The sequence below is a fragment of the Neomonachus schauinslandi genome, unplaced genomic scaffold, assembly GCF_002201575.2.
Source record: "Neomonachus schauinslandi unplaced genomic scaffold, ASM220157v2 HiC_scaffold_119, whole genome shotgun sequence".
In the NCBI taxonomy this organism is placed as follows: Eukaryota; Metazoa; Chordata; class Mammalia; order Carnivora; family Phocidae; genus Neomonachus; species Neomonachus schauinslandi.
Window position 1 is genome coordinate 1,563 of NW_025408820.1, and position 26,903 is coordinate 28,465.

At 55.8% G+C, this 26,903-nt stretch overlaps 1 protein-coding gene across 1 annotated transcript in view; it reads right to left on the reverse strand.

Moving 5' to 3' along the window:
- Nucleotides 1-795: 795 nt before the first annotated feature.
- LOC110574904 (glutamate receptor ionotropic, kainate 3) overlaps nt 796-26,903 on the reverse strand; it is a 170,501-nt gene continuing 144,393 nt past the window's right edge. Inside the window, exons 4-9 of the mRNA XM_044912077.1 lie at nt 22,627-22,808; nt 20,032-20,085; nt 10,378-10,551; nt 9,647-9,790; nt 4,148-4,255; nt 796-945 (exon numbers count right to left, since the gene is read on the reverse strand). Of these exons, the coding sequence (XP_044768012.1) occupies nt 796-945; nt 4,148-4,255; nt 9,647-9,790; nt 10,378-10,551; nt 20,032-20,085; nt 22,627-22,808 (812 nt within the window). The remainder of the gene's footprint in view (nt 946-4,147; nt 4,256-9,646; nt 9,791-10,377; nt 10,552-20,031; nt 20,086-22,626; nt 22,809-26,903) is intronic.

Here is a 26,903-nt window from a genome sequence, read left to right on the forward strand (position 1 = left end):
GTCTGAAGTTATTGGGTGGTGATCAGGCTGCCTCTCCTCCGCATGGCCCAGCTTGGGTCCCCAAGAGCAGTGCTGTGTCTCTGAACACCCTGGAGGCCTTCCAGGAAGGGCTGGTGCATGCGGAGGGGCCACAGCACTGGCCAGTTAAGAGGCCAGTGGTGTGGGTGTGTCTTTCTGCCCATCCTGAGCTCCAAGATGCAAAGAGCCTGGGAGATGCCAAGAGCCACTCCTTGGCGCTATTCAGTCCTGGGGAATGGAGGGAGGTGGCAGGTAGAGTGATCATGGAGGAGAGCTCTCCGGATGGGCACTGTGGACTGTGGCATGTGTGGGCTCCCCACAGAACCTCTGGGCTCTCTGGGTGTGGCCAGAGCGCCCACCACAGCTGGGGGTACCAGCGAGAAGGGCCTTTTCCCTGGGAACTGAGGTGAAGAGGTGGGGCCTGAGTCCTGGGGCAGAGGGCAGGTTAACCTCCTTCCATCTACCCCATCGTGGTTCGTACTTGGACTCAGGGGTGTGTGGGTGGGTGGGGGGAAATGCAAACACACAGGCCTCTGCAGATGGGCCTCCAAGCAGATCTCACACAGGCATGAGGACCAGCCCACTCTGTCTTTGGGAAAAGGCCGCTGACAGCCACCCGCTGTGGTCTTTGGCCTATGACCACGGGCAAGTTGCTCTGTTCCAGTGACTGAGGGCTTTCTGAGGGACCCTCCATGTTTCCACACCCGCCCCCCATCTTCCAGTCTCGAAGTAGCCCCGAGAGGTGCCCGGTCTGGGTCCTTCCAGCCCGTCCCCGGCTCACACCATCCCTCCTCCGGGGCTGCAGGTTCTTACCAGCACGGTGGTGACGATGAGCGACCTGTTTGTCAGAGAGTCAGTGACATTAGGGCCTCGGCCTTTGGCGACCTCCGTGATGTTGAGCCCCTCCGCAGGACTCCACACACCAACCTGGATGGACAGACAGACAGAAAACAGGGGCTGAACCCCCAGTCTTTCCATCTTTTCTCCACACCAACAAGACCATTCACTCATTCCCCTTCCTCGGGAGCATCATCACAGCTAACATGCTGTGAGCTAACCTTTCGGACAACCCTGTTGCCTCTCTTCTGGGAGGAGGGCCCAAGGTGTCGAGTCTCCAGAATTCTGCCACCTCCCCCTTGCTGGCAACCCCAGCACAGCTGGTGGGGAAAATGCAGAGGAGAAGGTGAGCGTAAAGACAGTCCAGGGACCTCAGCTCAGCCAGGGGTGGAGCAGGTGCACTAGGAAATCAGGGGTCTTGGGGCAGAGGCACTCTGAGCCTGGTGGGCCCCCCTCTTCCTGGGGAAGAGGCTGGGCACCCAGCTGCTCACTCACTGGGTCTCCGCTCTGGTGCCACCTCCCGGGGCCATGCACCCTCCACAGCCCAGGGCAGGGCCTGGAGCAAGGGAGATGTTCACTAAGCATTTGCAGAATGGGTTACAGCGGAGGAGACATGTCACCTGCAGGAAGGCTCCCTGGGCAGGAGCTGGTCTTTGTAGCTGTTTTGGGGGTAGAAGACCAGAGAGGAGGGCCCTCCCTGAGGGCCGCTGGGTTTGAAAGCAGTTAGCTTTGCAGTTTTACTTCTAAAGTTGGCAGATAGGGTGGCCAAGGTGGCATCATCTGTGTCCCCACAGTGTGCTTGTTGCTATCAGGCCCAAAGCTGGAGGAGGCCGGGGAAGATCCAGTTTACCAATCCTTCTAACACCCGGGGCCTCGTGAAGGTCCACTGCTGCCCAGCTCCACCCCCCTCTCGGGTCCTCTCCCTCAAGGAAGGTTTTGGCATGCCCACTCTGTCCTTGGCCTAGCTGGGGGGCACTCAGGAAACTTAATCAATTAAACAGAGAGGCCGAACGCAAACATCCCATTCAGAGAGCTGCGCAAAGCTGATAGCAGGGAGCCATGTAATTATGCCTGGGTAATTCTGCCCTAATCCTCCCAGAGCCCCCGGCGGGAGCTGGCGGGATCAGTGTGACCCGGCTTAGCAAACAGAAGCCACGAGACAAGAGGCAGGGTGGCTGTGTTTGGGCTTAGCACCCTCTCCAGGCAGGATTTCTGTCTGTGCAGACCCCCGAGCCCAGAGGAGAGACATGCAGACGGTGTCAGAGGTCCTTCTCTCAAGTGGGCCGAGCTCACGAGGGTCCCCAGCAGCCCACCCGGAGGGCCCACAGACATCTGTCCAGCGGTTCCTGAGCAGCTGAAACCCTGGCCCCTGCAAGCATCTATGGACTTCCAGCTGCATGCGCCCTGCTAGGCCCCAGGTGCCCTGGGGATGTGAGGACAGTCAGGACCGAGGAGGCCCGAGCTCTGCAGAGGCTGTCTGCTCACGCTCCAGGTGGCTGCAAGCAGGAGCCTCCGGAGGGTGCAGGTCAGCCTTCGTCCCGGGACAGTAGGAAGGCTTTCCCTGGGTGTTGGCTCTAGGCACCCTGTCCTTGGTTGGGAGAAGGCTGCTGTGATGGGCTCAGATGGGGAGTGCTCTCGTGACCCACTCCTGAGGTCTGCTGCGGGCCCGGGAGTGCATCGCCGCCGTGGTGTACGTGCGGCTAATTGCCACCCTTGGAATTTTAGGCCAGCCCCAGAGACCGACAGCTGAGAGAGCAAAAATGAGACGCCACTTGAGTGGATCCCACTGCAGCAATGCTGGTGGACCAGGAAGGGCCCCCCTGCGCTGCCGGGTTTAAACGGGAGCCAGGAGACTGCTCCTCGAGGACTCGTACCGTGAGGAGGTTGGACCAGCTCGTCTCCCTGATCTTAGGAGCAGAAGCCACAACCCGTCCCTAAGGGGCTGATGCTGTATGTGGCACGAAAGAGTGGCAGAGGAAAGGTGGGGTTTCCCTGGACACCCCTGCCCGGGGTCCCCGGGAGTCTGTGGGGAAACTCAGAAGTGAATGGAGTCAACTTGGCCACAAGGTACAACCCAGCCAGAGCCAAGTGTGTGCCTGAGGGAGCGAACCCGGGAGCCAGAGGCCACTCCTACAACCAGGGTGACCACGTCGGCAAAGGAGGGCTCGAGGGAGTGGGCATGGCTGGGCCGTGGGGAATGTTTTGGGGGCCATGGAGGCTGGGTCTGGAAAGGCAGGCTGGGTTATTTCTTGGAGAGCCATAAAGGCTCAGGTGAGAGGCTGGAGCTTCACTCGGTGCTGGGGGACCATGGGCACCAGCGGAGCGGGGTAGGGCTGTGCGCTGGGAAGCTTTGCGTGCATGCATGCATGTGTGTGTGCATGTGTGTGTGTGTGCATGCGTGTGTGTATGTGTGTGTGTATACACTCAGGATGGCCGGAGGCTCAGGAGTGGAGGTGAAGAAGCCAGGGCTGGGTGCTAAAATCATGCAAGGGAGAGGCCCGACCCAGGGTAGACAGGGGTGGACAGGAGAGTAATCAGGGTATCCTGAAGGCCCAGAGACCTCAGGGCCAGCCCCTTCTTCTCCGGGCTTTTGCTCCCTGCACTTCGTACACCCCATTCCCAGGGCGGGACAGATGCCCTGGTGTGAGGGGCGGGGGGGCCGAGCCCCTGGCCCAAAGGCCCCAAGGATGTGCAGAATTAGGGGCTAATGTTGAATCTCCTCAGCCCAGCAGCCTGACTCGACAGAATATGTGGACTATTCCCAGAGAGCAGAACTGGCCTCATTACAAACATTTGCTGGTGGCCAGATGGAGGCCCCAGCCCCCAAAGGGCCTGCTATCCTCATCCAAACCCCCTGGAATCACTGAGGACTTAGAAACCAAGAGGGGGGATTTCAGAATCCATGTGCTTCAACCTCTCTCCAAGGATAAGAACCAACTCCAGTTCCCAGACAAGCAACCATGTTGCTTAATCTTTGCTTAAATGCCTCCAGTGACAGTGAGCTCATTACTTCCCAGGTAGGCACCCCCTCGTTGTTGGAAGTTTCTGTTACCCAAAGTCAGGTCTGTCTTTCTGCCCCCTGAGCCTTTCATTACTTTTCCCAGGTTAAGCATCTCCAGTGGCCCTTGCTCACAGAGTGACAGTTTGGGTGTCGGCCACGGCCAGGCCACTGGGTTCTGCACCCCTCCAGCCCGACCATGCCTTCATGTTCTCCAAAGGACCAAGGCACAGGCCATGCCAGGGCATGTCAAGCCCCCGAGGTCTTGTCCCTCCCTCTCCTGAGCCCACGTACCTTCTCCAGGCCATCCTCCTTCAGGCTGATGATGTCCAGATCAAAATCTGTCCGTAAGCCACTGGTTTTGTTGAAAACAATCCGTCCAGTTAATCCTTCCCATTGAGCCTGCCGGAAGGGAGAGGGCAGAGCGGCAATTCCTCGGGCTCATAAATCATCATTCGGTACAACTGTACAATGCTTCATTTTAATTACTCTTTGCACTGATACTGTTCCCCCAAGACTATGATTAATTAATAATCACCTCCATCATTGCACGGGCTGTGGTGCGAGCCAGCGATTTCCATAAATTCTATTATGCTCTTTAGCCAGCATTACATTTGCACCTTCTCGTGTACAACATCGATCTCAGATGCACTCAACTGAGCCCCCGCCTTGAAGCCATGAGGCGGGGGAGCCCGTGGCGGGTCCCCAGAGAGGGGCAAGAAGGCAGGCGGGCGGCCTGGGGCAGGCGAGACCTGCGCGGAGGCGGAAAAGCCAAGGGGCCAAGCCAGCCCTGGCTGGAAGACCAGATGTTTGGAGGAGAGCCGGAGGAGACAGAGAAGCTACCCCACCGCCGCCGCCAGCCCGGCTCCACGGGGTCGTGGTTAAGAACGTGGGGGTCAGAAGGCCCGGGTCCAACCGCAGTTAGCCGTGCCACCTGGGGGATTCCACTTCACCTCTCTGTCTCAGGTTCCTCCTCTACAAAATGGAGTTTGTAATAGTACCAAAATGCCACGAGGGTGGAATGAGATAAATCCCATAAAATACTTAGGATGGTGCACGGTACATACCCGAGCTCTGAACAAATGCCAGCTTTTGTGATCTTTTATTGCCATTAACATGGCTAGCACAGAAAGGCCGGGGTTCAGAGAATACCCCGGACCCGAGCTGAGAAGAGCCCCACTCTTCCAGATCAGGGATGGGCAATCCACGGCTGGCGACCCCAACTCCCCTGCGGCCTGTTTCTGTGAACAGTGGATGAGAACGCGGTCACACCCATGTGTTTACTTAGTGTCTTTGGCTTCTCTGGCCCAGTGCCTGCGGGCGTGAATAGTTACAAAGAGACCATCTGGCCCACAAAGCCTAAATAGTCACTCTCCCGCCTGTGGCAGAAAAGATTTGCCAACTCCTTTCTAGAAGATACCCTTCCTGGGGGCCCAGAGGCCCCCAGTACTTCCCGCTGCTCCGAGCATGTAACCTGCCGCCCTGGCGGGGGGGGGGGGGGGGGGGGAGGCAGGTGAGGTCGCCATCCCCATTTCACAGACAAGGAGGCAGGCCCCCCTGGGGCCAGCACATCCCCCAAGCTCACCAAGTGGATGAGAGCCCACCCTGCCGCTCGGGTCCCAGGGTCCCAGCACCCGGGCTGGAGCTATGCCCTTTCTCTCCCTCCTCCGTGGAGGTAGGAGGCCACGGGCACCCAGGTGAACGCCCCAATGCCACCAGCTTTCTGAGTCTGGGAGAACAAACCTGGAGTCCTTGGGAACCAGGGGGAGCTGCGGGCTGACAGGGTTGGGGAAGGGGGCGCCAGAGCATGTGGACGGGGGAGGCCTGAATATCGCGGTCCTTGCTTTGGCACACTGGGGTCAGGATCCCCTGGAGGTTCTGAAAAAGGTTCCGGGGCCTCTCCCTGGCCCAACGCCACCGACACTCATGTTTACACTCACAGTGTGGCACCCAAGTTCATGGGATCATGGATCCCTGGAGGCCACAGTGACACCCGAGGGGCTCTCCAAACACTTGGGCAGCTCTAAGGCATCGTGGGAAGTGTGCAGGGGGGAGCAGCTAGGTAGACTAACTCAGGCAGAGGGGTGAGGCCTGGAAGGGGTCCGGGAGGCTGTTAAAAGGAGTTGGACAGAAAGTGATCATCTAACCTCTCCGAGCTTCGGGAAGGGGAAAATGACCTGTTTCCTCAGTGTTAAAAAAGTGTTAAAAAGGATGTAAAAAGTGTTTAGCAAGTGCCTGGCCTACACCGCCCTGACTAAGTGGTCTATATTATTAGTACTCCTTTGTTGCTTCCTTCCATGGAGCTCCCTTGGACTAGGGCTGGTCACTTGGGCCAGGGCCCGAGGCCTCAGTAGAAATCCTGTCATAGAAGGCTAACCTCCTTCCCTGAATGCACTGATTTTGTCTCATGACAATCCTGCCAGGTGGGTGTCACTGTCGCCCCCATTTTAGGGTCATAGACATTGAGGCTCAAAGAGGGGCTGAGCCATATACAAATCCTGTATCATGGTGGTGCAGGGACGAAGCCCGGTCTGCAGGAACAGAGCTGAAGAGCTTGGCCTCACCACGACCAAGTTCTGTGGGAGAGGCTTCTACAGCCCAGGGGGCCGGAAACGGGGTTGGGGAGAGAGATGAAAAGATCAGAGAAGGTGAAGACCACTGTTTATGGCTTCACAGAAAGGCTCAGCTCTGGCCAGCTCCCCCTCCTCTGTACCCTCAGGCTCTCTCCTGGCCCCCAGGGGAAATCACAGCAGATGCCTTCAAGCCTTCATTCGGAGCCAAGCCTTCCCCCTTGTCAGCTACAGAGGAAGCAAATGCCAGCAGGGGCCCGGACTGCCTGTGGGCCCCGGGTGGGTGGGCAGGGCCAGGGCAGGGCAGGGAGCCGGGGACAGCCCCTCCCCGTGACATTTCCCGGCCTGCCCGCCCCTTCCAGCCACCGCTCCAGACTCGCTAAATGAAAGATGCTTCACACGCTCTGAACTCCGGCCTGGTATTTTCCAGCTCCTCTCGGAAATGCCAAGTCTTTAAATGATTTACTGTCACGCAGTCAGATGGGGGAGACGGGCAACTCGGAAATGGTCTGAGGGAAGACGGTGTGCTGGGCTCAAGCAGGGCACTCGGGTCCCAGGCTCGGGCAGCTGTGGCACTGTGGGCAAGCCACGTGGCTGCTCTGGGCCTCCGTGTCCACCGCCCTAAGGTGCAGGTGTCACGAAGATGTCCCTGAAGGGGTGCTGTAAAGAGCATGAGTGCTGAGGGCCACTCACTGGGCCGGCGGCCCGGAAAGAGGAGGTACACCAAAGCGGGCCGGTCAGCCCCGAGAGGGAGAAAGGGGCCCCTTCCTCTGGTGTGGGCAGTGACAAACCTGCTCCCCTCAGGGCTGCAGACTGAGCCTCAAAAATTCCAAGGGGTGAGGGGTGAGCAGGGTGAGGGTTCCTGAAGCTATGTGGCCCAGGGATACTCGTTAGCTGGAAATCCACCAGCGAACAAGAAGCCACAGTGATGGCAGTCGTGACGACAGAGACAACATAACGGTACCCCTCTCTTGGGCATCTGCTCTGCGCTCGGCTCTGGCCTAAGTGCTCACACACACCCTAACTCGCTTCGTCCTGCAACAGCCCTAGGAAAATCTCCAGAGTATAGAGGCAGACCAGAGGCGCAGAGAGGTTCAGCAGCTTGTCGAAGGTCACACAGCTAAAAAATAGGTGAAGCTTCAGGGGCGCCTGGGTGGCTCAGTCGTTAAGCGTCTGCCTTCGGCTCAGGTCAGGATCCCAGGGTCCTGGGATCAAGCCCCGATCGGGCTCCCTGCTCAGCGGGAAGCCTGCTTCTCCCTCTTTCACTCCCCCTGCTTGTGTTCCCTCTCTCGCTGTGTCTCTCTCTGTCAAATAAATAAATAAAATCTTTAAAAATAAATAAATAAAATAAATAAATAGGTGAAGCTTCAAAGGCATTTTTGTGTGGCTCCTAAGGGGCCCGGGGTTGTGGCTTGGGTCACTGACCCCCTCAGAAGGGCCTCTGGCCCCTCCGTCAGAGGCCTGCCCAGGAAGGAGGCACCAGGGGCTAGGAGTCAGGCCTCAGCGCTCCCAGGAGACAAGCGGGTGATCTCCCAGGCTAACCAGGCCTGCTCAGGGCACTGGACAATCAGCCTTCCTCTGCAGTTTTGAGGGGCTGGATGAGAAGGGACCATCATGGTCCTCTTCTGCCAACACCACTGACACCAGATGGAGCCCCTTCTGGGCGTGAGGGGAGCTGGTGCCAAGGACTTCATGCTTCCATCACCACGATGGCAAGAAGGTGTTTGCCAGGTGAGGAAACGGATGCTCGGGGCTGACTAGGAACACGTGTGAAGCCACACAGCTGGGAGAGGCAGAGACGAGCTCCACAGGCACGAGCGTCAAACTCTACAGACCATGTCCCATCCCCATTCCTTTTAGCGCCCTTCCCAAGCAGCAAGGGGGACGTCAGCCCTTGGGGAAAGCCACCCTGTCTGCTGCATGTAAGGTGGTGGGTCTCTTTGCTATAAACCCCCCTGGAGCTGCCTTCCTTTGCACGTGGGATTACATCCCTGAATGCGAGGACTCGATTCATGTCTGCTCCCTCCCTGGGCTGTGAGCTTGGTGAACGCAGGGGCTCGTCCGTCTCAGCCCCACTGGATCCCAGGGCCTGGTGCCCAGCAGGCCCATAACTAGCTGCTGAATAACTGAACGCTCAAGGTAGCCTGCCTCACCTTGGTCCAGTGTGGTTGCCACGGAGAGATCATTCTACAACCCTCCTTGAGGGCTTCTCTCGACAGCACCTGCAGTCGCCTGGACATGGTCTCTCCCTCCGACCCAGGATAACCCTGCCCCGATCTTCTCCCCGAGCCTTCTTCATCCACCATTTACTAGGATTTGACTCTGCCCACATCCTGGGCGAGATGCTCCGTGTACAGTTTGCACACCGTCTTCTCAACAACACTGAGGCAGGTACTCTTTATGCCCATTTTACAGTCAAGGAAACTGAGAATCAAAATGTTAATCCTCTCACCCAAAGTCGCATAGCTCATCCCGGTGTCGCCAGGATGCTTGGCCCTGGCCTTAGCTTCCCCAGCCTGTAAAATGGGAGCAGTGAAGAGCCGTCCGCAGCTTACGAGGACAAGGATGATGGAGAGTCCTTCAGAATTATCAGTTGGCACTGTGAGTGTCAATGGCCATCTCGCAGCAGGACAGATTTCTGCTCCCGTTTCCTCTGAATCAGCCCCACGGATGGAACTTCACAACCACCTCGGAGCCAGCAGAGCCAGGGCCCAGAGGACCCGGGATGTGAAGAGGAGTTCGGAGGGCTGATTATCCGACCAGCCTCCACTGCCCCGCCATTGCCCTGAGCCCTTTCCACCCAGGGGTCTCGTCTCAGCTGCCTGGCATCCCTCTCAGGGGGCACGCTTTGGACCCCATTTTGCAGATGAGGCAGCCAAGGCTCAGCAAGCTTCTCCAGCTTGCCCAAGGTCACACAGCCAGGGGCAGAGACCCTCGTCTGCCGCACTGGGAAGCCCACGCAGGTCCTGCTGACAACTCGGACCGCCCACGGAGAACCTCCCAGGCTCCAGGGCCACGGCCCTCTCAACCGCCCTGTGAGATGGGTCCCGTCCAGCCCATTTCCACCCAAGGGAACGGAAGCTCAGAGATGTGAACCCATGTGCCCGGATCCATGTGGGCTGGAAATCGACTCTGCCTGCCTCCCACACCCGCGCCTTTGCTCTGCAGCACCGGAGGCCCCCAGGGAGGAGGCCCTGGGGGGTGGCAGCAGGGGCATACTCGCCTCCTTGATGAAGTTCATGAAGCGGCCGCCAAAGCGCCAGGCCTTGTGCCGATGGCACTGCAGGGAGTTCACGGTCATCTGCGGGGCCCTCTGGTAGCACACGGACACGATGTGGACGGCGTCGTACAGCAAGGCCGCGTCAGTCTGGAGGGGAGGGCGCAGGGCCTGAGAGCAGCCCCCCAGCCCTGAGGGTCCTGAGCCCAAGCTGCTGCCCCTCCCCCACCAGGCCTATGGGGCCCTGACAAGGGAAAGGCCCAGGGTGACCCTGTCCATGCCCCCCATGAAGGTCGGGCTTGGGCGCCCCTGCTGTTCGGCAGACAGCCAGCTCCCACCCTCTCTGCAGTCCAGACCTTCTCCTTCGAGGCCCTCCTTCCTCAACCCATCGCTCCTGTTCTCCTAGGCCCTGTCCCACCTTCTCCTTTCCTGCCTCCCTAGGCTCCAGCTGGTTACAGCTCAAAGTCCTCTGTGCCCAGGACCCACGGGTCCTCACCCCCAGACTCTGCAACAACCTGTTCACAAGCCTCCTCTGGGGGTGGGGGTGGGGCTGTGTCTGATTCCTTGCGTTCTCAGGGCCCAGCCTAAGGTCTGGCTGATCCAGAGCAGGTCTTAGGAAGGGAAGTGGTGGGAGGGAAGACAGAGACAGGGAGGAAGTAGGGAAGAGAGGACAGAAGAGGGAAGGAGGGCTGCCGAGGAAGGGGTGCCCCTGGATTGGGCCAGCCTGGCTGGGATACCATCATCACGCCGTCCAACAGGCCGGACTCTGCCCGGGGAGCTGCCTGCAGCCGCTCCATGGACCACTTTTCCACGATGGCCGAGACGTGCGGGTTGTCCACGTTGAGAATCCGGAACCCCGTCAGGTTCACCCCTGAGTAGCGGTAGGGCTCCAGGTCTAACGCATACAGATCCTTGACAGAAAGAGGCTCAAGTAAATAAAGCTGTGGCCTGCTGTAAACTCCAGCCACCCCTCACTCGGGCCACCATTGCCCCACATGCCCTTCTCTGAGCACCAGGAGCCCAAGGCGGCAACTCCCTGCAGAGCCCTGCCCTGCACGAGGTGAGGCTCGGCGGCGGTGGTAAAGTACCCACAGGAGCACCAGACGGGGGATCAGCTGGAACGCCCTCCACCTGGTGGCTGACCTCATCGACTCGCCGCTGGACCTCCTGCATGTGGCTCAGCTGGATTCTTTGTCTACAAAATGGGGCTCTTGCCTCCTTTATAGGACCGGTGCAGCAGTTCACATGAAAGGCCTAGCCCAGAACATCAGACGATCTTGATAATGGTCATAATGGTCATTTCCAATGACGGGGGTGCCCACTTTGGGAGGACAAAGAGCACTGGGCCTGGGCATCTCCAGGGGAAGCTGAAGGGAGTTGTATCCCCCGCCCCCAAAAAGACTATTTTAAAATAGTGTTTTCTAGCTTTTGCACAGTGAAGGAAACCATCAACAAAATGGAACAGGCTGAAAGGGAGAAGTACTTGAAAAGATACTCAGCATCCCTCATCATCAAGGAAATGCCAATCAAAACCACAAGAAGCAATCACCTCCCACCTGTCAGAATGGCTAAAATCAAAAAGACATCACAAGTGTTGGCGAGGATGTGGAGAAGGAACCCTTGCGTGCTGGTGGTGGGAATGCAAACCGGTGTAGCCGCTCTGGAAGATGGTACGGAGTCTCCTCAAAGAATTAAAAACAGAACTACCCTATGATCTCGCAATTCCACTTCTGGGTATTTATTTGAAGAAAACAGAGAAACTAATTTGAAAACAAAGGTGCACTCCTATGTTCACTACAGCATTGTTTACAAGAGAAGATATGGAAGCAGCCCAAGTGTCTGTCACTAGATGAACGGATAAAGAAGATGCAGTGTATATATACAAAGGAATGTAACTCAGTCATAAGAGAGAAGGACATCCTGCCATTTTGTAACACTGTGGATAGACCCAGAAGACATTATGCTAAGTGAAGTCAGACAGAGAAAGACAAATACTGTAGGATTTCACTTATATATAGAATCTAAAAAAACAAAACAAACTCATAAATACAGAGAACAAACTGGTGGATGCCAGAAGGGAGAGGGGTGGGGGGATGGGCAAGTTAGGTCAAGGGGATTAAGAGGTACAAACTTCCAGTTATAAAGTAAGTAAGTCATGGGGATGTAATGGGCATAGAGAATGCAGTCAACCGCTCGGTAATCACTTTGTATGGTGACAGATAACCAAAGCTTTTGTGGGGATCATTTTGTAATGTATAAAAATACTGATTGGCTATCTTGTACCCCTGAAATGAACATAGTACTGTAGGGCAATTATAATTCAATTAAAAGAATAGTCTTTCTGCTTGGAACTCAAGGAATACCACTGCCTTCTTCTCTCCCCTCACCTCTGACATCACCAGCCCCTCTGCAGCTCCAGCTCTGGGGCAAGGGGAGCCGGTAGGGCAAGGAGGCAGAAGCCAGGTGCTAAGCTAGGAAGAAGTGGCAGCGTTGAAGAGGTAGGGGGTGGTAGCCTAGGAGGAGCAGAGCAGAGCTCCCTCCTGTTAAGAAAAACTCCCCAATGGGGCACCTGTGTGGCTCAGTCATTGGACATCTGCCTTCAGCTCAGGTCATGATCACAGAGTCCTGGGATTAAGCCCCACGTTGGGCTCCCTGCTCATCGGGAAGCCTGCTTCTACCTCTCCCACTCCCCCTGCTTGTGTTCCTGCTCTTGCTATCTCTCTGTCAAATAAATAAATAAGATCTTTAAAAAACAAAACAAAACAAAACAAAAAACTGCCACGCTTGCAAATGAGGCAGAAGGAGAGCAGCATCTCTGTTCAATGTAGTATGGAAGCGTCCCTTACCAGGCCTGCCCTGCACTGTGTGATTCTCTGGGAGAACACGCCCAGGTCTGACTTCACCGTCAGCTACTGGTTGAAGCCCAGACTCTGGGTAAACTTGGAGATTGTTGCCCGTTGAAAAGATAAAACCCACTGTGGTGGCTTATTACCCTTGCAGGACATTAATCCATTTTGTAACTAACTGAGCAGTCTTATTCGGTGTTTTTCCCTCCCAATAAAAATTCAATCCCTCCAAAGCTCTCTGAGCCAGCGGTACCATCCTACTGTTCCCTTGTTAACGAATTGAATACGTCTTTGACACATGTTCATCCTACATTTGCATGAGTCACTTTTTTACTTTTTGGGAAAACATATGATCATCTAGATTGGCCCCTTCCTACTAGTGGTTTGGGAAACTGAGTCCTAAGGTCCTCCTGGTCAACTGTCTATTCTTTTCTATGCTCTACCCTCATCAAGCTGTCTTCTGTCCCAGCCTCTGGTCCATCCTTTTTCCTGGGTCCCTCAACTCATATGCTCCATCCTGTGCTGGGAGAGAGGCAGGACAGCCCATGGGCTGTACTGTCCTCTGCACAGCTGCAGTCATTGGGACTAAAAGACCCAGCCCATAATAGTCCAAGCTTCCGTGAACTCGATGGCGGCTCGAGGAATGATGAGCCCACGGAGCGGCTCTTCCGCATGGTGCTGGCTTCCTTTGGTCTCTCACATATTCCCGATTGATGCTAAATTCTTCCTACTCCTGCTGCACACTCAAAATGGGCTCCTTCTGGAATGCATGGTGTTGGCTTCCTCTTTGAAAGTTTAGGGAGTAGGATGTTGGGGAGAGATCTGGAGCAGGCTTGAACCCTGGGCAAGAAAATTTAGTCCTAGCTTTACCTAAACAACTAGGGTGCTAATTCTAGGCCAGGACCTGGGATGGGGAAGGGGCTGGGTGGGAGCAGGAGGTGGAGTCGTCAGCAGATGAGGGGGTCTCACTGAGTGGGCCAGAGGGTGCCTGCCCCAGTCTCAGTGGGGAGTGGAGTGTGGGTACTGCCCTCAGCCCTGCACATGGAGGATACCACCCCATCCTGACACCCCTGCAGAGTAGCTGTTTAACAGTGTGTTCCTTCTACAGATGAGGAAACAGGGTCAGGGGCATGAGGTGACCTGCCTGAGGTCATAAAGCTCAAAAAAGGCAGAGCAAAATTTGTACCCAGGCCTGTTTCAGTGGGGTGTTGGAGCTGGCTCGCGCTGGCCTGTGGGAGCTAACTGTTAGCACTTGGCACTTCTTCCTGCCTCCAGTCACCTCACACTGGTCGCCTGATACCAGCTGCGGGGAGAGTATTTACACCATGGAAATCAGAAGCATTCCAAATCCAGGGTTTCCCTCCCACACACTTGGACAGCGGGTGGTACACCGCCGTCTGTCTTATTCGAAAATACCTGTGCTTTATGCCCCAGTGGTTGCCAAACACACGATATGCACCCGAACTGTCTTTGGAGCTGTTTTGGGGAGTATAGGCCATGGAGAGTCTGAGGTGCGGCCTGGCAACTCTGTGATTTGAGAAGCTCCTCATCTAAGTCATGACTCCTGACGGGGCTGAGCTGGGGACACGTGTGGAATCAGAGGAGCGGAGGGGCGTGGGGAGGGCATGCCCAGAAGGAGGCTTCTCTCCCCACAGCGCCTTCCCGAGCGCGGCGCACGGAGGCAGCCCCGGCAAAGCTCGGGGGCACAGACTGCGAAGCCAGACCATCTGGGTTCCAGGTGCATCTACCCTCCTTACCTCAGGTGGGTTCAGCTGCCAAATGTAGGCGATGATAACAGGACCTAGCGGTGGGGGGGGGTTGTCATGAGGAAGAAGTGGGTTCATGGATGTGCACAGAGCACGTCTGGTGCATGGTTGACATAGATAAGTGTTTGACCAATATTATCTGGCAGCAGGTTGTGACAGTCATGGGATACGGCCCCAGAGACATGCCCGGGTGTCAGAGGAGAGGAGCAGAGAGGCGTTGGGTCCTTCCTGCCTTATCCGTCTTGGCAATATAGGAACAATCGCGATGAGCTAACAGCTATGAGCTCCTGTGAACCTTGGAACAGCAGGCTGCGTTCTAAATGCCTTTTGTGCATTAACTCGCTGAATTCTCATTTCCACCTTATCCAAGGAGGGTGTTACTATCACCCCATTTCGGAGGAAGGAACTGAGTCACAGAGAGGTTAAGCTTCACAGCTAACCTGTGGAGAATTGGAGTCCAACCCAGGCAGTCCAGCTCCCAAGCGCCCCCTGTCCCGTGACCAGCCTGCAGTCCACACAGCATTCAGAGGGGTTTCTCGGAAGGATCAATCCAACCCTGTCACTCCCGTGTTTATAAATCCTTACTGCCTTCTCAGAACGAAGTGCAAGTTCCTTAGTTTAGTCTATAAAGCTCTCCACCGCCCTCCAGCCCCACTTTTCTTCCCACCCACTCCCATGTTTGTTTCAGGAACCAAACCACTTTCCCCTTCTCCCTTCCTCGCTGACGCCTGCCCCTGCCCCCATCACACAGCTTCTCATCGCTATGCCAGCATTTGCGCATCTTCTAGCCTCTGGCTGGACTGTCTCTCTTCTCAACCCTCTTGGGTGGGCCATTCTCTGAGATTCAATTCAAGTGGCACCTCTTCCGGGAAGCCTCCCCTGACTACTCCTTTACACATGCACAACAGGGTGGGTCGGAGGGGCTTCTGCTTTCATCCTGGGACCTCTTGGCTTTCACCTCCACTGATAACAACTGTTAGTGTCTATGCCTGTCTCCCCCCCGAACCTCTGAGCCAAACACCCCTGTCACCCAAAGTGGAAAGAAGGGTCAGCCAGCCGAGTAGCTCTCTGGGGCGCCTAAACAGCGCTGGGAAGGGCCTGGTATGGGAGACTAGTGTTTCACATCCTCCTCTCGGGGGAGCTCTCAGTGAAGCTGGAGGCTAGGAAGGGTTTGGTAAATTGCCTTGGGGGGGGGGTGGGAGAGTGAGACCCTTAAGGGGCTTGCTTTAGTATCAAGCGATCTTCCCCCAAATCGCCTTTGGAGAAGGCAGGTGAGGAGAGGTGGAACAGTTTTGTTTCGTAGGATGGAGAATGTGAATTTGGGGCTGGAGCTCACTGCCAGGGCCATCGAAGAGAAGTTGACCTCTGCCCTCAGGGGACGCCCCCCTCACTCCACCCCAGCATGGGGCCCAGCCTCCTCTCCAATACAGTGCTGACTTACTACCTAAAGCCTGAAAGATGCCAAAGCATCAGCGTGCCCAGGGCGTCCATGACTCGGTTCACCCTCCTCTAGGACCAGAGGCCAACTGGACTCAGTGCGAAGGGTGGCATCCCTGGCCCTGGTGGGCGGTTGGGGGCTGGTGACATCGGCCCTTCCGGTCTCTAGACATAGCATGTGTTCTGTTGACACTCACGGGGTGGCCGCAGCCATTCCAACCCGGCGGGGGTGATGGGGTGTCACTGCTGGGGTCACCTCCTTCCCTGTCATACTAAGCCTGGGGCGCAAAGTGTTGTAGGGCTTGCGGCACCAAGCGTCCCCACTCCTGTGACACGAGGGCAGGGATGACGGGAGCTGCTAAAGAGGCCTCTTTGTCCAGCTCCGCTTCTGTATCCGCGCTGCCCTGGGCGGAGACCCCAAGCGCCGTACACAGTGAACCACGGGCAACCTTGCCGCTTGGCAAAAAGTTGCTGTTCTTGATGCCAAATGTTGACACACTGAATTCAGTATCGACGAGGGACCTTTTAGAAACATTCAGCATAACATAATAGACTAATTCATTAGCACCCCATGGGTCTGACTGGGTAGAAGCTGAAGCTCGGAAAACATTGCCTTAAGGAATGACAGATGAAAATATCTTTCCCATGATATAACTGTTATTGCTGGGAAGTGGCATTAATTGTGATTGCTTATCTATTAATTTATTATAATTCTTTTTTCACCTCCAGGCTTTTACCTACACATGACATGCACCAGGGGCTCAGCTGGGGCCGAGTAACGCGGGTTATCTGGGAAGGGCTTGAAGCTGGCTGGAGCTGATTATGGCCACTGGGGTAATTAAAATGTCTACTGCGTGAAAGCAGCAGTTCGGAGAATTTTTTAGCAGCGAAGCATTGGTGACGTGGGTTTCCGAAAGGGAAGCAAATAAATGCCAGATGCCACCGGCCTCCCGAAATACAGCCTTGACTGACCAACGGGCGTGAAGAGGCAAGATCACGAGGTAAACTCTGAAGCCCACGGAGGCTGGAAGGAGGATCGCGGAGTGGAGCCGAGGCCGAAGTGGGACACGGGCTGGAGTGGAGGGTCCAAGGGACACGCAGCTGCTGCCCGGGCAGGCAGGCGGCGAGGGGGCAGCTGGGAGAGATGCTGGTGGACCCCTTCCCCGCCGACACACGCCGACACACCTACTCCCTTGCAGACTGCGGAGCTGTTCGTGTGTAAGGGTTGTGCCTCCCTGGGCAGTCACTCTCCCGGACCCTCAGAGAGGCACGGGGAGGAGGACGGGCAGGGGGCTGGGACAGCCATGCACAAGACCGGCAGTCAGGAGCCAAGGCCTCTACCCCTGATCTGCTGGGAGACTGGGCAAGTCACTCAACCTCTCTGGTCCCAGGTTTGCCCATCTATCAACGGGGAGCAAAACCCCTGCCCTGTGAAGAGGTAAAGCAGCAATGTGGAGAAAGGGCTTTGGAACCCGTGAAGAGTGGGCCCTGCTGAGATTTGTGGAGGCTCCATTCCCCCCATTCGTGTCAATCACCGCATCTGGACCATCGATGCCGCTTGTGGCCAGAGGAGGCAGCCACTGCCTCGTGCGGGCTTTCAGCGTGACAGCTCCCAGCAGAGGCCTCCGGAGCTGGACAGCTTCCAGCTGGTAAAAATCCTCCTTCTGCCCCTTTCTTGCTGGGTGACCTCTCAAGCCTCAGTTTCTACTTTGCTGTAAAGTTGGGAGATCATACCTCCCTTGGAGAGGCATTCTGAATCTCTGGATGAGATGACGTATGCTGAATACATGGAAGACGTAAGCAAGAGGTACTTCATCCACTGAACTCTTACCTACCACTTCAATAAACATCAGGCACTCGACATAGAGCACGCTCAGCCTAACAGTGCTATGAGGTAGCGCTGTCACTGTGGCCATTTTGTAGATGGGAAAAGGAGGTCCAGAGAGGTTGAAATAACTTGCCCAGGAAGTGGAAGGATCTCGACTCTAACTCAGGCAGGCTGGCACCAGCTGGCACCAACCAGGTCTTAACTGTTGCCATGACAAGGGTGTTGATAACTTCACGGATTACCTTCTACTTTGTATGGTAGTCATTCACTCATCCAAGCATTAATGAGCACCTACTGCATGCCAGGCACTCTTTGGGCACCAGAGATGGGCAGGTGAATTGGGCACAGTCCTTGATCCTTATATGCATGAAGGAAGCCTGCCAACTGGTGAGCTTTGTGTGGATCCGTCTCTGCATACTCTCTCCCACCCAAGCACCTAGCTCAGAACCTGGGGCCTTGAGAGCATCTGTACGTGGTTGCCGGAAGTGAGTAAATGGATGCCTGAATAAGGAAATGAAAAAGTAAGAAAAGTGGATCCTGTCTAGGGCTGCAGGACAACCCACAACACTAGGATCCTGCCCTGAGCTTCCCTCCAAGACCTCTAATCTTGACCCCAGGAAGGCAATGGCATCAGTGAGAACAACATGGGGTCACTAGAGAGGTCCCTTCTCTAGAGCTTTGCCTGAAAGGTCGAGCCAGGCCACTGGGCTAAGGGCCCAGAAGTTGGTCTCAGCACCCTAGATGCCCAGGATGGGATGGACAGGGCTGCCATGGCAGGGACAGGGCCTTGGGCCCATGAATGTGCCCCACTGCACCTTTCCAGCCTTCCTCCTCTGCCCTGATCGCAGCTCCAAACAGAGGTAGAATATGGGAGATCTGGCGGCCTCATCCTCCAGCCTCCAATGACTTTCTAGGATATAACACGACATGGAAAAGTCAGCTTGGGTGTGTAGAAATCCAGAAGGGACTTGGGGAAGAAGGTGCCCAATCTCAGTCACCAGCTTCCAGAATCCTTTTCTCCCAACATGACTCCCAGCAGATGCCCAGATCTGAGCCCTGGATCAGGAGCTCTGCCAAGGGCACAGAGTACAGTGGGTGGGGAAGAAAGAGCGGTGTGCTGGTAAATGCTTAGTAACCAGCTCTCGGTGGAGGGGAGGTTACAAACCCTTATTTGTAGTATTTGCCAACTTCTGTGGTATGAATATTCCTTCCACCAAGGCCGACTCCCAAGCTACCTCCGCACTATCACTGAACGTGGATTTGGGAGCAGATGACTGTAATGGGCTCTAGCAATCAGTCAGATTGAGCCAGCCCCAGCTCTCCAGTGAAGAGCTACCCTGCCTCTTGGCCTTTGGTTATGCTGTTCCGTCTGTGTAGAATACTCTTCCTCTCTCTCCTTGGTGAACTCCTACTGATGCTTCAAGGTCCTGTTTAAGCATCTGCCTTCCTGCCTCAAATTACCTTCTGCCAACCCCTCCACACCGGGTGTCTCCTTCCACTGTGTGCCACGGCCACATGTCCAGGCCTGGGATGGCACACACCTGCGAAGGAGCTAGACGTGGAGGTGCGGACCACACAGGATGGGAGCTCCTCGAGGGAGGGGCCTCCGTGCCAGGCATCATGAGACCCTCACCGGAGCCCAGGCGCTGGGGAAGGAGGGTTACCTGGGTGCCAGATGGATGAGGGAACGCAGAAGCCTGTTGGGCTGGAGCAAGGCTGACGAGGAGAGCGGGAGCCTGTTTCATGGCCAGGAAATCAGTGCCCCAGAACCGGGCTGAGTGGAAGAGTCCACCCAGGGCCCCAGCGAAGCGCTAGAACGTCTGCTCCAGGGCAGGGAGGCTGGGTGTGGGTGCCCCTTTGGCACAAGGATCTCTTCATTCTGCTGATTTCAGGCCACAACTAATTATCCTAATGGGTTGAAATGGCCCTAAATGTTCTCTGAGTTTGGACAGGACCCATCTGGAGCCCGCAGGTGGGCTGGCCCAGCTGACAAGAGAGTGGGCAGACTTCAGCACGGATGCTGCAGGAATCCAAAGCAGCATTTCCTGTTGTTGCGTGAGGACTGAGACATCCGTGGGGAAGCGTGTGGGCTGGGAGCCGAGGGTCATCTTAATAAGAGCAGCTAATACTTGCATCGGTCTTCACACAAATCAGGCACTGCTCTCAGCATTGTACTTTCTGAGCTCATAATTCTAGGAGGTAGAAGCTATTATCGCACCCATTTTGCAGACGAAGAGACTGAGGCAGGGAGGTTAATGACTGGCTACTCATCAGAGGGGCTTGTGTTGACATAGGTAGGTCTAGACTCACTGCCCTGAGTCACAACTCGAGGACATTTCTCAACGTGGGCGGGCCACGAAGATGTCTCTGGGCCCTTGCCTGGGGCCACACCTACAGCCTTAGGAAGCAGGGCCAGCCTGAGTCTCCTCCAGCTGTCGCAACGGTCCCCACCTGGCTGACCTTGTTCTGAGGGGACCCCACCCTGACCCGTGCCAGGACCCAGAGGTACGTTACCAGCGTGGTGAAGATGAAGTGGTAGTATTCGGTCATCATGCCCATGGCCATGGCCTGCGGGAGAGCAGAGCATCATCAGTCCACAGGGGGTACCCGAGAAGCCCCCTCCCCATCTGCACCCCAGCAGGGAGGACCAGACTGGCGGGGGTTCGGAGGAGGTGGGCCACTTGGAGTGGGATGTCCTCGAGACCACCTCCCCGAAGTAACAATGACTGGCTAGCAGATGATAGTGCGTTTTGCACTGGAGTGTGCAGCCAAGTCACCCGGGACAGATTCAAATGCAGAATCTTGGGGCGCCTGGGTGGATCAGTCAGTTAGGCACCTGCCTTTGGCTCAGATCAGGATCCTGGGGTCCTGGGATCGAGTCCCCGCATTGGGCTCCCGACTCAGCAGAGTCTGCTTGTCCCTCTCCCTATGCTCTCTCACTGTCTCTCTCTCTCAAATAAATAAATGAATAAAATCTTTAAAAAAAATGCAGAATCTTGGGCCATACTCTGCATGCAAAGATTCCAAATTCCGCAGGGCCAGGCTGGGCCCAGTTGTCTGGCTTTTCCGTGAGCATCTCCAGGCCTGCCACACTTAGAGAAATGCTGTTGGAGTTAGCCCCAGACTGCCTTCTGTCCTGGCTCCAGAGAGAGGTGTGCGGAAGCCCAGCCCTCCCCAGCCCAGCTAGGCCTGAGGAGGAGAGGCTTTGCTCGGGCTGAGCCTCCCTGGAGGTGGAGACAGCCTGGCTTCCCTGGTCCAGCTGACCACCAGGCAGGCTGCTCGGCTGCTATGGAATTATTACTATGCAATTACTATGATGATACATTATGCTATGTATCATCACGAACCCTGCATTACCTTCATTTACATATTTTATTAGAAACCTATAATCTATAATATTAACAACCATAATGCACTTTCCACAGAGTTCTTCAGAATGCCGGGCCCCCTAAGTGCTCTGGAGGAGAAATACCCCGGGGTCAGGTACATTTGCAAAGTGCCGCTCATTCTCTCGCCCTCTTAGAGATTCACAACCCACATCAGCAAGTTAGACGCTCAGACCGGACCTCTGTCAGCAGCCGCGATCACCTTTGCGGAGTTCAGTGTTCAGCGGAGCATACCGTCTCCTTAACTCTGGAAGTTTTCAAGTCAGGCAGATGTGGGAGTAAATTCTCTCTTTCTGGCTGGATGACCTCAGGCCCCTTCCTTTCCCTGTGAGCCTCAGTTTCCTCACCTGTAAACTGGGCATGATAGCCGTTGCCACCTGCTCCGGGGGCGCTAAGTGAGGGGCTCCGGGTACCCGGCACACGGTCACTCCTCAGTGTGACCAGCCAGGGTTGTGGCTGTCTTTGTTACTCTGTTACCCGTGCCAGGAAGAAAAGGGAAGCGCTAAGCTCTGGCCGTCGCCCAGGGAGGAGGGGTGAGGAGTCTCTGGGGAGCGTAAGTCTCCTCCACAGTGACACCACAGATACCCCACACCCAGTGCCGGACACTGGGCTACACTCTCTCCTTGCCTCATCTCAACAGAATCCTCTGCCACCGGCTAAGGTAGGGATCACTGGCTGTGGCTACAGAGGAGGGGATGACACGGGGGCTCCTTGATCTTGGGCACACAACACCCAAGGGCAGAAGCGAGATTCAAACCCCCAAGCGAGCTCTTTAACCTCCTGGGGGTGAGGGAGGCTGGGGGGAAGACACTGGCTCCCAGGCCGCCTGGGCACCCCTTGCAGGGCCCGACTGGAGGGTGGGACTTGGGAACCCCCCAGCCCCTCCGGGACTTGAACACTCCTATCCAGGCTCGGCACCTAGCCCCCTGCACTGCCTGTGTCTCCTCCCCACCACCTGCATCTCGCAAGGCCATGACTTAGAGCTCCACAGAAGGCCTCGTTCAATCACCAGGGACGCTTTCTGGGACCATGTAATTTGCCTTTTACACAAAGCACTGGCACAAATGTGAATGGTTTGGGTTTCAGCTGCGGCACCCTCCACGAAGGTTGTGGGCGATTTTGCTGTTTATTTCTTAGGTAGCTGGCAGAGACGGCTCTTGTCCCTAGCATGCCATGCTGGGCTGTGTCTGGAAAGGAACAGAGGCCTATCCAGGACCGAGAGCCATTTCCCTCCCCCACAGTCACTGCAGAGTCGAGCAGATGGTGCGGGGAACTTCAATAAACCTCCTAGTAGCCAGAGAGTAACAGCAAGTTCTGCGGGCTATGGGGAACGCATCACCGGAGAGCCAGTGAGGCCCCCCTGGGCCTGTTCCTGCCACCCCGAGGCCTCCCAGCACTCCCTGCAATGTTCTGTCCTGTGCGGCTTCCGGCCCCTCTCGGCAGCCCCAGCCTCCCACCCGCAGCCTCAGCACTGATGCAACAGCCTCCAGGCGCCAGACTAGGCTCAGCCCTGGCATCACACCACCCTCGCGCTGGCTCAGACCTTGAAGACCACACTGGGTCCACTCTGCAGCTGCCGAGAAACCGCCAGACCGAAACAGAGCTGGGCTCCACCTGAGCTCTGGCCACCTCCTGGTGGGGTGAGAGGTGGGGGGAGGGGGCAGGCAGATCCCGCCCATCCCTTCCATCGCCCCATCCCCCGGGCTGGCCAGCACTCACGCACCTGCTTGAGGATCTGGGCGGCCATGGTGTGGCTACAGTCGAAGATGATGCGAAATTCCCTGCCCCGCTTCATCTCTTTGAGCAGGGGGCGCGAGTCGTCGGAGTCAAGGGGGAGCTGGCGGATCTTCAGGCGGATGTTGTACCTCGACGGGGCCATGATGAGCTCCTGCAGTCGGATGAGCCCTGGGAGGCCCCGGGGTGCAAGAGACACACGTGTGCACACAGGTAAACACAGCTGTCGGCCTCCACGGGCTCGGGTGTGTGCATAGGCCTATGGCCGCACCCACAGACACGGATGCGTGGCCCACGGAGCTCTGGGCAGGTGCGTGGACACAGCCACGTGGGTCCAGACACGGGCACCAGGATGCTCGGGTACAGCCATGTGCACCAGGCTGCACACACCTGCACACACCCATGGATTTGTATGCACATACAAACACATATTTATAGGGGCATGCATGCTGATGCAGACACACGCCTGGGCTTCGTTCCACATGTAAATCAAGGCCTGTGCACGCACAGACACACATACACACATACAGATTCAACAGTAGGCACAGACAGCAAATTCCCACTGACCCCACACCCACGCACTCCCCTCTAAACTAGAATGCATTTACAGATTTACGGAGCCCAGACCAGAGGGCACCCCTCTTCATCACCCCACCTGTGACACTGGGAAGCAGGGAACCTGCCTCCAGGATGTGGGCACAAAGTGAAGGCTCCGAGGTTCAGCTGTACCAACCGCTGGACTGTGTAAGACAAAGTGGAACTGTGCCACCAACCCAAGGGCAGGCTGCCTCAGTAAACCTGACCGATTTTTCCAGGCTCCGGGCAACCACCTCCTCCATGAAGCCTACCCCTACTGCTCTGTCTAAACAAGACACCCCTTCCCCCCTCAGTGGCCTCCTCCCTCAGCACTAGCCTCCTCTGGCCTTGTCTCACTCCCTCGTCCCGCCATGGGCTCCTTAACCTCATGGGCCGGGTCCCCACAGCCCCTAGCACGGGGCCTGGCACTTAGATGATGCACAACACAAATCTCCGTAACTGAATTGACTTACTGTTTTTTTCTCCCCACACTGAAAAATCCATCCTCCACCTTGGCATTTTGCAAAACCACTTAACCTGGGGACTTCCAGGGAAAACTGAATGTCACTTCCTGGAGACAAATGGCTTACTTAGGTCTAATTAAGTTCATTTCCGTCGCTATTTCAAGGTCCATTCTTGCTGACTGCCCTCTGTTTAGCCTGGGAGCAAGACTGCTTGCTGTCCTCGATACCCCTCCCCACTCAGGGAGGGGCTGAGGCAGCAGGGGCCAGGTCGCACTGGGCTGCCCGCCCACACTCAGGGCTCAGGGTCTGTGTCCTGACTGCACTGTCCACTCAGCCATGCTCCATTGCCCCACAAAGAGCATTCTGCTTCTCCTTTGGGGAGAAACTCCTCCCCCATACTCAGACTGTGTGACTTGGAAGGGGTCCATCCCCAGCTCTCAGGGCACAGCATGTGGCCCCAGCCTGGCCAATCAGCACCCACATTCCTCTAGGCATAGGGATAGGCTCAGAGCTGGGTAGGTGACGCCAGTTGGTCCTATCAGATGACTTCCAAAAATGGTGCCAGAGCAGCTGGTAAGAGATACACCCTTTTCCACTTACCTCCAAATAGGGAGGAAGCAAATCTAGGCATCACCACATAGAACCGGAGAAGGATTCCAACACGGCAGAAGTCAGGACAAATAAGTCCGAATGATACCCATTTGAGCCTCTGGATCAAACAGTACCTGAAGCTAAAATGACTCTTAAACTTGCCAGTAAAGGCAGCCAATCAAATCCACTCTCCCTCCCCCTTTTTTTGGTTAAGGCAGTTTGCTCTGGATTAAAGCTTGCAATCAACTATTGTCGTGTCCCCTATCTGGACAAAGTCCCCCCACACAGACTGCCTACTTTGAGAGCCTTCCAACAGAGCCTCTGGCTTCCAAAGCCATTTCTGATACAAATGCCTGGATCTGTTCAACTTCTCCTTCCCATTCTGGAGGGCTGGACATCAGGAAAGCCATCTGGCGTACATCATTCCCCTCTGCTGAGGAGGACAGAGATATATCCTTGTGACCTAAGCCTCCCAAGGAGCTCCCAAACAGGCTTTGCCACGGCCACCGGCATCAGGATCCCCCAGCCCCCTGGAAGGTCTCAGACCCAGGTGTATGGGCTGGCGAAGGGCTCTGGAGTCCTGGAGTGGTCTGGATCTAACAGGGGCCCCAGTGCTTCCCAATACCAGACTTGACAGGGAGGAGGAAGGGGCCATCAGCTGACCTGTGCAAGGGAGAGAGGGGCCACAGCCTCTTCTGGAACACACACCAGCCTTACCCTCCCTCCCTAACTCACCCCAGAAATTCTCAGTTGGCTGAATGATGCTGCCCACTCACACTTCTTAGCCTGGGAGGCTCCCCGCCTTCACTTTGCTCCCACTTGCTCAGTGTTCAGAGTCATGCACGGCATCAGCAGGCACGTGAGCTTTGGGGATCCAGGACGTGAGGACAGGGACAGCCTGCACGCTGGAGCATGAGGCTACCAGAGTCTTCTTGTCAGCCAAGTGCATTGCCCCATGTAATACACAGTGACCCACATTTTCCAGCAGGAAATGTCAGACCTTCTCCTCATCAGTGTATTCCCAAAGGAGACCAGAGGCTCGTCTCAGCCCACCCCAGCAGAGGACGAGGCTCTTGGCTTGCCCGAGATGAGCCTTCCTTCCTGGCTGCTTCCCTAATCAATCTCTCTCAAAATATCTGCAGTGAATCATGGTTGTTAGAATCCTGCTTTTCACTTACAAAGCACTTCTGCTTTCATTACCCTATTTAAAATCTCCCCGTCCTAGAAGGCATGTAGACTAGGGGCTTTTGTTCCAATGTACAGACAAAGAAACTGAGGCCCACAGAGGTTGTGACCACCTCAAGGTTCTGCAGCTCGCTAGCTGTGGGATCAAGATGCGAGACCCAACCTTCTGGCTCTTAGGCTGCAGCCCTTTTCTCCATCTCAGCTTTTTCTAAGACCCTTCCTTTCACTCTTGACATGAATTTGCCTTTGTGTGCAGATTAGGTTACGAAGGTGACCACTTGTCAAAGGTCACAGGGCAAACACTGCTGGTTCCTATAATTTAATCATTTGCAATATTCTCTGACTGATGATCCGGCATCCTGAAATCATGTGCCAAACTAATGATCAAAGTTGTTTACATTCCTATCATCCCTGTGTTTTGGTGGGTACACAAAATCATATTGTAATCCCTCCAACCAAACCTCCAATCAAACCCCAACATCTGTGTTTTGCTTCCTGCCCCATAGAGGACAGGCCCACCTAACAAATCCCACCTATTATCATCTAGGCTATCGTATGGTCATGAAGTAATGGAAGGCTCTAGAACAAAAAAAGCTCTTGCCCACGCTTTCCTCTTGCTCCTGTCTCCTGACTAACCCTGATGCTTCTCCATGAGGCTGTGGCTCCCCCTGATTCTAGGGAACTGTAACAACTCTCAACGGCACTGACCTCTCCATGTCATCACGCAGTCATCCTTGCCCCTGGGATCCCAGGCACACTTAAAAAGAGTTCTCTCTGCAGTTGATTTCAGGGATGACCTGAATTCTTCACCCCACCCTGTAGCTACACCCTTCGCTATGTAACTTTGCAGTGACCTCCAACTGTGGGCAGGTGACCTGCCCCACTCAGGACACTGGGCTCCAGCACGTAACCTGTGTTGGCCAATGGTGTATCAGCAGGCGTGCCACAATTCGACAGTGGAAACGGAAGTGCACCCTGGGTCTCTTCTTTTGCACCCTCTACCACTGTCATGACAATATGCCTGGGCTAGCCTGATGCTGCCGGTCATCTCCACCAACAGTCAAATGACCCCCGGGCAGGGGAGCGATCCAGCTGAGACCAGAACCACCACCTGGCCAAGCTCAGCCAATCAGTGAGCCCACAGACTTGGGAGCTAAACGTATGCGTAGTATTTGAAGCCACTAAGTTTTGGGGGGTGGCTGGAGACACAGCATCAACGTAGAAGTATTATAGAGACCGGTGTGCCCCCTTCTAACGTGCTAAGAGAACCATGATTTTGTTCGGGTGGCCTGGTGCCAGTCCCCAGAGCTGACTGGTGATTGGTTAAGAGCCAGTCAGGGGCGCTCCCTTTCCTATCTGACTATGCTTGGGGTAGTAGGCACGGACTCAGTCTGCTGTCCAGGACGGTCTGCTGGAAGGTTTCTAGACAAATTTTCCTCCTTGATAAGAG